Source organism: Aulostomus chinensis, chromosome 6, assembly GCF_037954235.1.
Source record: "Aulostomus chinensis isolate RoL2024-O1b breed Wild chromosome 6, RoL_Achi_v1.0, whole genome shotgun sequence".
In the NCBI taxonomy this organism is placed as follows: Eukaryota; Metazoa; Chordata; class Actinopteri; order Syngnathiformes; family Aulostomidae; genus Aulostomus; species Aulostomus chinensis.
Genome location: NC_141325.1, coordinates 28,570,965 through 28,583,357, shown reverse-complemented (window position 1 = coordinate 28,583,357; position 12,393 = coordinate 28,570,965). Strand labels below are relative to the sequence as shown.

General features: G+C 45.1%; 2 protein-coding genes across 2 annotated transcripts; one reads left to right on the top strand and one right to left on the bottom strand.

The window, feature by feature from the left end:
* Positions 1 to 200: 200 nt before the first annotated feature.
* bag4 (BCL2 associated athanogene 4) lies at positions 201 to 5,162 on the bottom strand. Its single transcript, XM_086207380.1, has 5 exons — positions 4,875 to 5,162; positions 4,188 to 4,307; positions 3,789 to 4,013; positions 3,424 to 3,693; positions 201 to 1,906 (listed from the first exon to the last, which is right to left on the bottom strand). The coding sequence occupies exons 1-5, from the start codon at positions 4,950 to 4,952 to the stop codon at positions 1,442 to 1,444; spliced, it is 1,158 nt and encodes a 385-aa protein (XP_086063506.1). The 5' UTR covers positions 4,953 to 5,162; the 3' UTR covers positions 201 to 1,441.
* A 451-nt stretch (positions 5,163 to 5,613) lies between these two features.
* lsm1 (LSM1, U6 small nuclear RNA associated) lies at positions 5,614 to 8,928 on the top strand. Its single transcript, XM_086207382.1, has 4 exons — positions 5,614 to 5,815; positions 5,943 to 6,011; positions 6,143 to 6,258; positions 8,459 to 8,928. Exons 1-4 carry the CDS (start codon positions 5,770 to 5,772, stop codon positions 8,627 to 8,629), a joined length of 402 nt encoding a protein of 133 aa, XP_086063508.1. The 5' UTR covers positions 5,614 to 5,769; the 3' UTR covers positions 8,630 to 8,928.
* The last annotated feature ends 3,465 nt before the right edge of the window (positions 8,929 to 12,393 follow it).

Here is a 12,393-nt window from a genome sequence, read left to right as displayed (position 1 = left end):
AGCAGATGTAGGGAGCAAGGCACCGCACCGCAGCAGCACAACAAACTCGTTCTCATTGTTATGAGAATAGAGACATGATTTACAACAGACTTAAAAATGTATAGAACTTAATATTTCATGATGTCATCTAAGAGGTTAAAAAAAACAAAACTCATCACAGTTTAAAAAATATACTAACATTTAATTATGGAGGTTTTTTTTCTTAGTGTATTTATCAGGCAAGGATTCCCATCGTGTGTCGGAAACATGCATTACATCTGAAATTGTACAGTTGTGCTCCATCCAAATAGAAATGAAAAAGCACAGAAAAATGAACACATGACAAATGATGGGTTTTTTTTCCCCATGCAGCTTGTGATCTTTTTCTTTTTTAATTATTCATTCATTCGGTAACTAGATAAACTCATCCCCCTGTATTTGGCACTCTTTCTCCTCATACCAACACATCAAGAATGGCAGAAACAAGACTCGGTCCTCTGGATCCGAACAGAAGGGACCGTAGTGCAACCTGGGTTCAGCAGTAGTGCAGGAGAAAACACAAGCGAGGTCCAAATTCAAGTTTTGATTTGATTGCTGTCCTCAAACACGATGAATTCCATCCTTAACAACTGATAGATCACTTTTGAAAATAAATGTCATTCGATCACATAAGTAAGCTTTTCCAAAAAAACAAAAAAAAAACAAAGGGGGGGGGGGCCTTGGTGGTGGAAACAATTCAAGTATTCTTATAACTTTGTACTGCTCTAACGGTAGTTCCTGATTCACACTCTGAAGGAGCAATTTTATCCTAAAGTAGGAATAACGGGGACACAAATCCTCAGGGATTTGTACTAATTTGCTACTCTTTGGGGGCCTGACGAGCTTTGGGATGTCGTGACTGTGTTCAGTGCATGCCGGGGGGGCAAACTAGCAAAGGAGAGCTATTCCTGCTGAGGTGTGGGAGAGTACGTGAAGACTGGCATCACGGAGAGGACATTATAGTGACCATGCAAATGGACTGACGTACAGCACTGACAGCTAAGGCAATGCACACAGTAGATGTAGGACCAGACTGTCCTGAGGGGGCAGCGTGATTAATCTGATCCTGGATCACAGGCTGAGGACCACCAACAGTTAGAAAGTGGCACTGAATGATTTCATCACTCTGTGACTGTGCCCAGCATCATGGAGGCGTCGACATCAGAGATTCAGTCCCTGACTGAGACTGACAGTCAGCTCAGATATGTACAACCATCAGATCACATACATCAGAATGTTCGTAGGGTTGATGTTCCTCTACATTGTTCTTGGGTCCTTGAAGAAACTTGCTTCAAGCATCTTACATTTAAATGGTGGAAAAGACCTGAAGAGCTTCTAGAACAAGTCTAGAACCTCGCAGAGTCCATGGAAGAACTGGAGGAAGAAAAGACTTGGTAACCACGGACTGATACGTAAGTGCAGTTCAGAAGGCTTTCTTCTCCAGCTGGTCCAGAATGGCCTGGATCCTCTGTACCGCCTCCTTTCGGGCTTGCCGGACGTTCTCCTGTCCCTGAGTCTCCACTGAGTCCAGCTCCAGCAGCTCTTTGGTCAGCAGTTCCTCCAGATACCGGTAGCTCTTATCTGTTTTTTTGCCAACAAATTCATCGACATCCTCCTGCAGCAGAAGCACTCTGGCCATGATCTGCTGGACACGAGCTAATCCAGGGTTGTCGCTGAGGGGCTGAGGTCCAGCCTGGCCTGGAGCCAGAACTTGGACTGGTGCAGAGGGTGGGGGCTCACCTCGTGAGGGGTTGGGCTCACCTCTTCCTGTTTGGTTGTACATTTGTGGGGGTGCGCTGATTTCCGAGGGATGTCCGTTGGGTGGATTCAGAGATGGGCTGGGCCGGGGTTTAGGTCCCACTGGTGGGGCACGCTGGTGCTGCTGGTCCTGCAGTGATGACGTGAGCATGATATTTAATGACATTTGAGGATGCTTGTACATTTCCCTGGATAATATTTACCTGTGCAGTAGCAAAACTTCAGACTTTGCTGTTCCACATCCATGTTTGCTGGATATTTGTTACATCCCTTCATTTTTGTCTATTCGCTTTAACCTTTTTGTGACATGGAGGCAACTCGTTCTGAATGCATTCCACGCCTCCTAATGTTCAATCTCAGGTGTTCAGGTACCACCGTTTTTCTTAGTGTGTGTATGTAGATTTCGTTGCTCTTCATCACGTGTCGTACGATCCTATTGGTTGTATAGTTGGTGTTTGCCTCTTTTCTCACGTCTGATGAATGGCAGTTGCCCCAAGGGTCACATGTGGTTATTTTGGTGGTTAAAAACATTTAGGAGCCATTTCTGTGGTGCAGAATCTGTTTTCCCTTCAGCTTTGGCATTTCTGTCCAGCACCCAGATGTTTATCTGGAATTGGATGAGTGTGCTTTTGTCTGTGTGTGTGTGTGCTTTTGTGTGTGTGTGTGTTTTTTTCCCCTCTGTAGAGACCTCAGATTTTTTCTATGCAGCTCCCAAAGTCAGATTTCATCAAACCGTCATTAGTGAGCATACCTGACCTGAAAAGAGCTGTAAAGGTTTCAAGCCTCCTGAGTAACTTACTATTATTGTATCCCCAATGTATGAGCATCCGAAAATAATTCCAACACATTCAACAGCACCACCGATAACATCCAGGGTGCCACACGCAGACATTGTGCATGCATTTCTAACAACAGACATTTTCAGTGCCGCTTTCGTGAGTAAAATTGGCCTCCGTTTCCTGTTAGTTGCATGTAGAAATCTCTGCAGTTGTGTATCATGTTTTCAAGTCCAGCCAGTGGCGTTGCCCTGAATGTTTTAAGGATCTCCAAAAGTTGTTTGTTGCAGTCTGGATATATCAAACTTAAATTCTGATTAAATATTAGAGGCCACTGCCATAATATGAAGCAACTGATTTTCTAAAAAAAAAAGAAAAAGAAAAAAGGATAATTTGCAGCAGATCTACTTCACACTGTTTGACCCTGGTACATTTTGAGAGTGTTAAGACTCTGAATTAAAAGTGATTAACAAAGACAATCATGATCAAACCTGTCATATCAAATATGAAAGATCTGAGTGGGCTTGGGTTGGCATTTGCTGATCGTATCCCTTAAGATCAGGAAAGGAGAGAACAAGACGGAAAGAGGAGATGAAAAGTGTGGCAAAGAGATGAGACATCAAAGAGCTGCGAGGTGAAGAAGGATCAGGGCGACGTATCAGGCAGACGGATGAAACGCAAACTAACAGTTTGTCAATTTCTTTTTTTTAACCTCTGCCAGGGTTTTGTTTTGTTCTGAGCTTCTGATTCTATTCCATTAACTTGTTTGTTTCTTTTCCTGATTTCAGAACCATCCAATATGTTTTGGTGTCATACCTAATTACTTGTGGTGCTTAAGGGGTTCTCTTGCAAAGCAGCTGCAGATTCGTACCTTGGGTTGATAAGGGGGAGGCGCTCTGGTTCCGGTCCCGGGCCATGCTGGAGGATGTGGTGGACGGACGGGATTTCCGTAATGGTTTTGTGGAGGCTGTTGGCCTGGCTGCCATTGCTGCTGGGAGGGTGCATATGCCCCCGAGTGTGCCCAAGCTTCAGCCTGGGGGCTGGGATGCAGAGACTGCCCAGTGGGGTAAGGGGCATTTGGAGACATTGCATGGCCACCTTCACTGTAGTGAGGGTACGGTGCAGGAGGATATCCAGGACCCTGATGGACCATAAATAAATAAATAAATGTTAAATTGTCAGCCTCTTTTAGTTTGATAGTGCCGAGACTGAAACTACACATCTGAGTTTTCTCACCCCTTGACAGGGGGGTCCAGGGTAGTGGTGGTGTTGAGAGTGAGGCTGCCCAGATGGCCCACTGCTCTGCTCTGCTGGACAGCCCTGGTTGGGGTAAGGGCCTGGAGCTGGTCTCTGAGGGTCTGCACAGTAGAAAGGGTTGGATGGGTGGAACCCACTTGTTGAGTACTGACTCTGTGCTGGGCTGTAGACACCATGACCGTTCGGATAACCTCCAGGCATCACCTACACGGGAGACAAAAGAGGGCAGAACAAATGAAGAGCTTTGCCTCAGAGAGTGTGGATATCAGAGCCATGACCATTTGCAGCATGGAGGCTTGTGGTTAAGGGAGCTGAAAGCAGCTAAGAGACTTAAGACATAGAGTAGATTGACTAGATCAGTGACATCATGAACCATACCTGGGGATTGTACTGAGGTTGAACATCTGATCCCGAGGGGTAGGCATTTGCATAGTGTCCTGTGGAATGAGACTGAGGATACCAGTAGTGTGAATGGTAGCCTGGATACTGAGGAGCATCCTGGGAAAAGACAACACACCAACACGGAAGGTTTCAGTGGAAACGCTACAGTAGTTCACTCCTGGGAGTCCAGCGCGGAGCCAGCAACTCAAGAAAACCCTCAACACCGTGCTGTCATTACTGTCCCCCCCATAATAACTGAATAAACAAAGGCACTGACTCATCCAGTGTCTGTTGAACCAGCTTAGGTCGAGCAGGAAAAGAACTCTACGACGTTAGGCCCTTTAAAACAAATGGGGGGGGGGGGGGTCGGCCGTTTTTATTTTCTCCCGTGTGTGTCTGACACAGCTGTAGCAGGGTTAGCATTAGCTGTGCTGTCACGTCAAGCTAAACGTGACGGAGTACAAACTCAGGCGAAAGCTGAATGAACTAGCAGGGTAGCGCTAACTATTACATAATGACAGCTAGCCGCGTTAGCCGTCTCGCTAGCATGGACTCTAGCTAGCTGAATAAATTGTTTGTTCGCATTTACGTCGGTTCTTTTTTTTTTCTCTTGAAACACCAAAACACATCAAAAGTCAGAGAGAAAACACAAGTGACACGTCTGAACACTGCGCGGTCACTTACCATACTGTTACCACAGTTCCCGATGTTATTTTCCGGGTTGCAGGTGGAGGGCCAGCCAGATTTCAGATTTGGCTGCATTGGAGGATGATGCGCCAGTCAAACGGCTGCCGTCCTCTCGTCTGCCATTTGCCAAGACAACAAAACAAAAGAACTAAAACAGCTGAAGGCTAACGCTACTCGTCTGTGTCGTCACAAGGCGCCAAGCGGACAACGATGTGTCCGTTTATCTCCAGGAGTACAGGAAGCTCGACGAGGATCAGGAAGCGGCTGAATGACACCGAGCTCACGCAATCGGGGCCTGCGCCTTTAATGAGCGGCCCAAGCTAACGCGAAGAGGTCTCACTCTGAGGCCGTTTCCCGACACCACGAATCTCGCCTGCGGTATTCTCCCTTCAACATTTTTTTTTTTGTGATAAAACGAAAATGTATACAAGTTCATCCACTTTTCTCCTCTATCAAAACAATTTAATTTGAGCGCTTCAACATTATAATACCATACAACATCGTTTCATGTAATTTTAAGAGTTACCATCTTCTCTTGATATACGTTCTTTAGTCAGTGACACCTTACGCCAACAGGCCAAACTTGTTAGAAATGTTGTGTTTATTTTCAATAACAGTCGACATCCACATCTTAAAGCGGTCTAACTTTAGTGTAACATCTATTTACATATCAATAATGATGATACATTTTCAAATAAAGCTTTGTCGCGGCTCATTGATACTCAGTGACGTCAGCTTTCAGCGCCCAAAGAGTTAAACGTCTACAGGAAGTTTATCCCAGGCGTCTATAAAGACACTTCCTTTAATGTTCTTGAAAGAAACACAATTTGAAACATCCATGGCTTGACGCTACAACAAGGAAAGACACGAAGGAACCAAACAGCGGGCCAAGATGAACTACGTACCGGGGACGGCGAGTCTTATTGACGACATCGACAGTAAGTTGGCGGCAGGATGGAGCCTCGTAGACGGACCGAAGGCTTCTGTTGTTTGGAGATGTGACATCGTGTCTGGCTCATGTGGAACCGTTCCTTTAACTTACTTGTGTTCCTTTGCATCCTGCAGAGAAGCACCTGGTCCTGCTCCGAGATGGCCGAACACTGATCGGGTACCTCCGAAGCATTGATCAGTTCGGTAGATATGATTGATTCCTCTCTCACGCACCAAACACCACGTTCACCAGAGTATTTCAGTCGCCTCCGTCTGTTTGGTTGATGTCCTCATCTCTCATCATCATCATCTCTCTTTCTCTCGCCCTCTCCCAGCAAATTTAGTTTTCCATCAGACAGTTGAGCGCATCCACGTGGGGAAGAAGTTCGGTGACATCCCCAGAGGAATATTCATCGTGAGGGGGGAGAACGTGGTCCTGCTCGGGGAGATAGTAAGTCTGCATGTCCTCCTTTTTACGAGTGACTCGCTGTCCGTGGTAAGGCCATTTAATAAAAAATAAAAATAAAATAAAACAACAATAACACAGAAATCTATTTTGAATTGGAATGAATTGAATGTCGCTTAACTAAGAGTGGGGACAGTGGTTGATTTGTTCTAGGAAAGCATCAGGCGAAACATTTACCTTTTTATATCTGCATATTAATAAAAAGACGTGCATACTAAAAAAAAATTGCACGGAAAAGACGAAGGTAAAACCTGAAATCAAAGTAGGGATAGACGGACGTGAAATATTTCACAATCTATGTTAGGGGAAATTTTTTTTTTGTGGAAATTCTATAAATTAAATATAATACGAAAGGGGTAGGGAAAAAAAACAAGAAAGGGGAGGTGAAAAAAACTAATATTTCTAAAGAAGAAATACCCCAGAAGGCAAAAAGGAAACTGAATGAAGACTATGATTGCAGTTAATTTCCGTATTACAGCAAAGAAAATAGAACTAGATGTTACAATCCCTTTGGATGGTTGGCGCTCCTAAAGTCAGCAGTCAGAGTAGAGTGATGAAAGGGGGGGGGGGGTGGTATTTCATTGGGGTCATCAGGTGGGCACCCTGCTTCATCAACGTTTCATTAATTTAAGCCCACGACGTCTCCATAGGGCTTAACAGTGTACCCAGCGTCCCAGGTACACCCCCCTCCATGCCATACCCTCCATGTCCCTTGATGGACTTTGCATGGCAGGGGCGTCCTTCTCCCTGAGCCAGGTGTAAGCCTGGCTGCATACTATATTTTGTCGAGAACAGTTCCTTTTATAGTTTTTTTCTACTCAAAAAAGAGGAGTGGCTGAAGCAGAAATGCTGAACCTCCTGTATGCGACTGAAAAACTGTCCAACATTGGATCTGGAGGCTAGGTAGAAGAAGCACGTGCCGTGGGAACTGTGAGTCTGAGTCCTCGCAAGGTCCCAACCTCCAGTCATGGCAGCACCTCGGCCGCTGCCAAACCTCTCAACTCCTCTGTCTGTCTGGTGGTGTGTTGGACTGCATGTTGCCTCATCGTTTCTATTTTAAAAGCAAAGAAACAGGTTAATGCTGAACCTTTAGTTTTGCAGCAATCACCTACACGTGTGGCTTTTACTAAACATCCATCCAGCCGTCCATGTTCTACCTCTTATCCTGGTAAGGGTGGTGGGGGTGGAGCCTATCACAGAGGCCATCAGGTGAGAGGCGGGCTTCACCCTGGACAGGTCACCAGTCCATGGCAGGGCCAACACATAGACAGACAACCATTGGCTCTCCCAGCCACGCCTACGGTCAATTTAGAGTCTGCATTAACCTGGTCCCTCTTGATGTCTTTGGACTGTGGAGGAAGCTGGAGTACCAGAGAGAACCCAGCAGGAACAGGGAGAACATGGAGACTCACACAGAAAGATCCCGTGCTCCAGCCGGGGCTCCACCCACAACCTTCTTGCTGTGAGGCGACGGTGCTGACCACTGCACCGCCGTGCCGCCCGCTACACTAAATATTTATTTCAAAAATCTAAAAATAATTCCATGATCACGTAAAGCACAAATGCTGACAGTTTTTGCGCCTGCAGTAGCAGCAGCAGCCCCCACCAAACGTTGAAGTCTGTGTGTGTATGAAGAGAAGCAGAGAGCAACACGAGAGCTGTAGAAGCTGAATTTCATGACTGTAGCTTCTCCTTTTAAAAACTGTAGTGTGACTCGTTATGCCACAATATCATCGTCATCAGTGGCAAACACAATCTCCGGTAGCCTTCGCGCTGTCATACGAGTGCATGTAGAATCAGATACATGGAAGTCACCGTCATGCTAGCTCGTCTTATGCCAAGGTCGTTTTTGGCAGAGACGCAAGGTATTACAAGTTTGATCTTTTAGCCATTTTCCGTACATTATTTTGGCGAGACCTCTTACGCGATCAGATGATCGTGTGTGGGATGTGACTGGGTTCTGCTGTTCCTTGTCCCGTTCAACACACCTCCACCAAGTTTGGTGAAACTTTGTCTCTTAGTTTTCTTGTAATTCTGCAGGGAGACAGTCGCCTCTGTAAGCCTCCTCGGCGGAGGTGAAGGGGACTGATCACCGCCCTTCTGTCAGCATGTGGCAGCTGGCGCTGGTTCACCAGGTGCAGCACCCACAGCTCGGTTTGAACTGTGCTTTGCTTTGCCCCGGCAGGACGTGGATAAACCCTGCGACACCGTCCTGCAGCAGGTTTCCATCGAGGAGATCCTGGAGGAGCAGCGGTTGAAGCAGCAAGCCAAACAGGAGACGGAGAAAGTCAAGATGCAGGTCCTGAAGGACCGAGGCCTTTCCATCCCCAAAGCTGATAACCTGGACGAATACTAACACGGCCTGGATTGCACGAGCCTGGTTTTCTGTTTGTATCAGACTGAGTTCTATGTTGGATTAGAGTGCGTTAGGAGCACATGGCAGCGCGATGCTGGGCCTCAATACTGTAGCGACTGTGTGAATCTCATTTGAAATCTTCTTCTAGCTGCTCACCTTTGCAGATCATAGTGGCAACTTCCTGTATTTGTCTTTGATCAAGGTAATGGCGATTTAGCAATTATTTTACAGCAGCACTTTGTGTCACTTTTGCATGGCGAGTGTTTTTATTTGCCGATATAAAGGCCTGCAATTGACAAGCTCCTGCCTGTGCTTGTTGTTTGTGCCGTTACCTGACTGGGCTGCCTGCTCAGGTGAGTTCAGCGCATCACTAACACAAACAGATCCCAAAGTATGGAGGCAGTGACCCCCTGGACCCAGCTGATGGCGCCACATCCAAACATGCTACAGCACACGCTGCACGTGACATCATGTGTTACTCCATCAAGGCGGATGAGGAATTCCATCATTGGTTTGGTGAAGCAGGTGGTGTGCAGGTTTAGAGGTCAGAGAAATCTGTCTCCTGGTTTAAAAACCTGGTTCAGGATTCAGGAGGATGCAGTGGAGGGGTTCTAAGGAGCCTCTGGCTCTGGGCCTGCAGTTCTCATGGACTCTCCTCTATCCTGGGGGGGGGGGGGGGGGGGGGGGGGGCTCTTCCACAAAGATTGATGTTGAGCAACATGGAATTCCAAAAACATGGATTCCGGTCTAACTTCAAAGTAAAAGCTATTTCAGTGAATTTAAATTTTCATCCATAAACCCAAGAGTTGTACAATCTCATGTTGCCTTCAGACAGAAACTTCAAAATCCAGTTCCGCTGTGCCCACCTGGCCTCCTTCCTGAAATGTTCTTAATGTTTTCAAGTTTGTTGTTAATAGTTTGACAGAGAGGAAGTGAAGCCCGGTCGCTGTTTGTAACTTGTTTCATGTCCAAGACTAAATTGAAGGATCAAAAAAAACAAAAGTCCTGTTGAATACAAGACCAGATTCCACCACTGCGGGTTGACCACTGCAGTTACGACAATGAATTTCACGTTTTGATTCGACCTGTCACGAAGCAGAACGTGTGGCTTTATCAGAGTGATCACATTCACTGCAGGTCCCAAAAGGACACAGACATGTTAATGAGTCAACTAACCGCCTGGGTAGTGAAAGTCGGCTGCTGCGGTTTGAAATGATCTGGGATGACTTTTACTCTGCTATTTAGGCTGCAGTCAATTAAGACTGTAAGATTAAGGAATGAAACTCAAGGAGTTCACGTGACTCCGAGTCTACGTCGCCCTTAAAACTCGAGTTAGACGACGGTTTGTGAGGTTGATGACGCCAAACCTGCATCGCAACACTGATTGCAAAATTGTTTTTTTTAGATGAGGATGTTCTCATCTGATTTCTAACCTTACAACCAAAAGGGCGGTGTCACGTGTCCAACTCGGCATTCACAGCCACAGTGGGATTTCATTTAAATCTCAGTTGTGTCGTCACGAAAGGAGCAAAACTGAACCGCAAATAAAAATCCGCACTCACAAAAGAAATTCAGCTGAGATTTTTCTATAAAACATCCAATAAAAACAATGCCAGCGCTGTTTTACATGATCCAGGCGGCTTCAAGCCGAATGCTTGACTTTGATGCTTTCACAGCCAAAGTTATGACATGTGGTCTGATTTAGTCGCTACTTTCAGATGAACGCAATAACATCCTCAAAAAACACGACCAGTAAAAAAAATCAGAACTTATTGATCTGTCCTGCCCTCAGAGACACAGCGGCGTGTAAATCCCCCATCTCATATCTGAGAAGAATCCAGCCCTCTAGAATGGATTCAGGGGTGGAGCAGAGAATTCTGGGCCCTTGAAGAGGTCTCTGTGGACTCCTGTCCCCTCTTGATCCATCACTCGTGCCAGAGGAAGTCTGACTGATATCAAACATGTCATGCTAGCTTCCTGTGCTCATACAATCTCCAGGTCCGTGGAACCTGTGCCGTAGCCGCCGCGTGACCTCAGCTAACCTCACGTCCTCCAAGCGGGTGACCTGCCGCTGCTCCAACTCCAACTGGCGGCTTTTACTCTTCATTGGAGCCGTGTTCCATCAAGATGCCCAGCTCTTCCAGGTTATATCCATATTAGCACTGTCAAACAGAAGTATTTTTCCCCTAAACCAATATTGTTGATGCTGTTGGCCACCTTTCATAATTGGTAGCAGGCTTTTACAAATATTCAAACTTGAAAAAAAGCAAAAAGAAAAATGTGGGATCAAAACTGGATCCTGAAACTGTAAAACTCAAAATCAAGTACATTTTCAAATTCATAAAACACAGTCAGCTCATCAGTAATATTTTAGTGAGTCTTACTGTGTGCATCTTACCTCAAGCAGATGGATGGCAGCAGGTCATTGCACTCAGGGCTTCTTGTGTCATCGTGTAAATCAGATCCCTTCAGCTCGCTGACATGCTAGTTTTCGGGTGAATGCGTTTCGGTATAAAGTGTCCCCCTGGTCAAAAATGTCATTTTCCTTTACCTCCCACAGCTGAGTGTTAGCGTCAGCGTGTGGAATGGAGTGTGTGTTCATGTTCATTGGTGAAAGCCAACCAACAACAGAGTATGAGGACCACATCCAGAACAAAAAAATTCCGAGATTTCAAGAATAAATTTGAATTAATGAGGAAAAAAAAAACTTAATTTTCTGTGAATACAGTTGTAATTTGAGTCAGTTATTTTGGAGGAGATCCCAGAGGAGCAGTTGCCAGTGTTAGAATGAGGGTCGTGGAGCGTTTGGAGAAACTGTACTTCAGTACTGATTTCACAAAGAAGGAAACTTCATCTTTTGGCACGCTGGCACCAAATTATCACCGGTCACTCTTATCTTGTGATAAGAGGCGGAGTATCAGGACTTAAAAGACAACATGCAGGAAACCGCACCAGTTCTAAAGAGCATACAACCAGATGAACCACATGAAGGCTGCTGGTCCCTCGCCAGTTTAGTTTACTTCCATTTTAGGCACAGTTATTTTGTCCATATACTAAAAAATTATGACTTTGTTCTTGTAATATGACAATTTTTTTCTTATGAATTCTCAAAGTCTCAAAAGTAGATGGCCCTAATACTCTGTTGTGATAAGATAAGATATTATGATCAGAGGCAGAGCAACAAGCAGGATTGTGACATCGCAAATATTTGGAACCTGATCCTGGTCCAAAATCCAGCACCGAAGTATGGTGTGGAACTCTGGATAATCCGGGTCAAAACCTAACAAATGAGCAATAATTGTTTACTTATTTTATCTAGTGAAATTTATGTACAACATATTTAATGAGGAAGAAAAGCAAGTAGTGTTTCAATAATTTCAATGTGCTAATAACAGGGTTTTTTTTCGACACAAAAAAATGTCAGATACACGTTCTAGTATTTGTTAAGAGTATTTTGTGTACCATACAAGTAGAGAGGACACTCAACCAGAAATTAGAAGAAACATGTATCAGGATTATACCTCAAACATCAAAATTCACTGTCCACTGAGGAGCGCTGGAGGGATCATGGAGGGAAGAATAGGTGTTTTGTCCCCACAGGAAGTAACTTGTTCCCTTGGTTTAGTTATTTTGAGGCCATGAGATATGAACTGTTCCAACAAACAAATCAAAGCAAGGGAACAAAGTTATTTGAATGTCTTATGGCCTCAAAATATTAAAATGAAGAAATAAATCTTCTATCGAGTGGCCAAAAAGTAACTGAA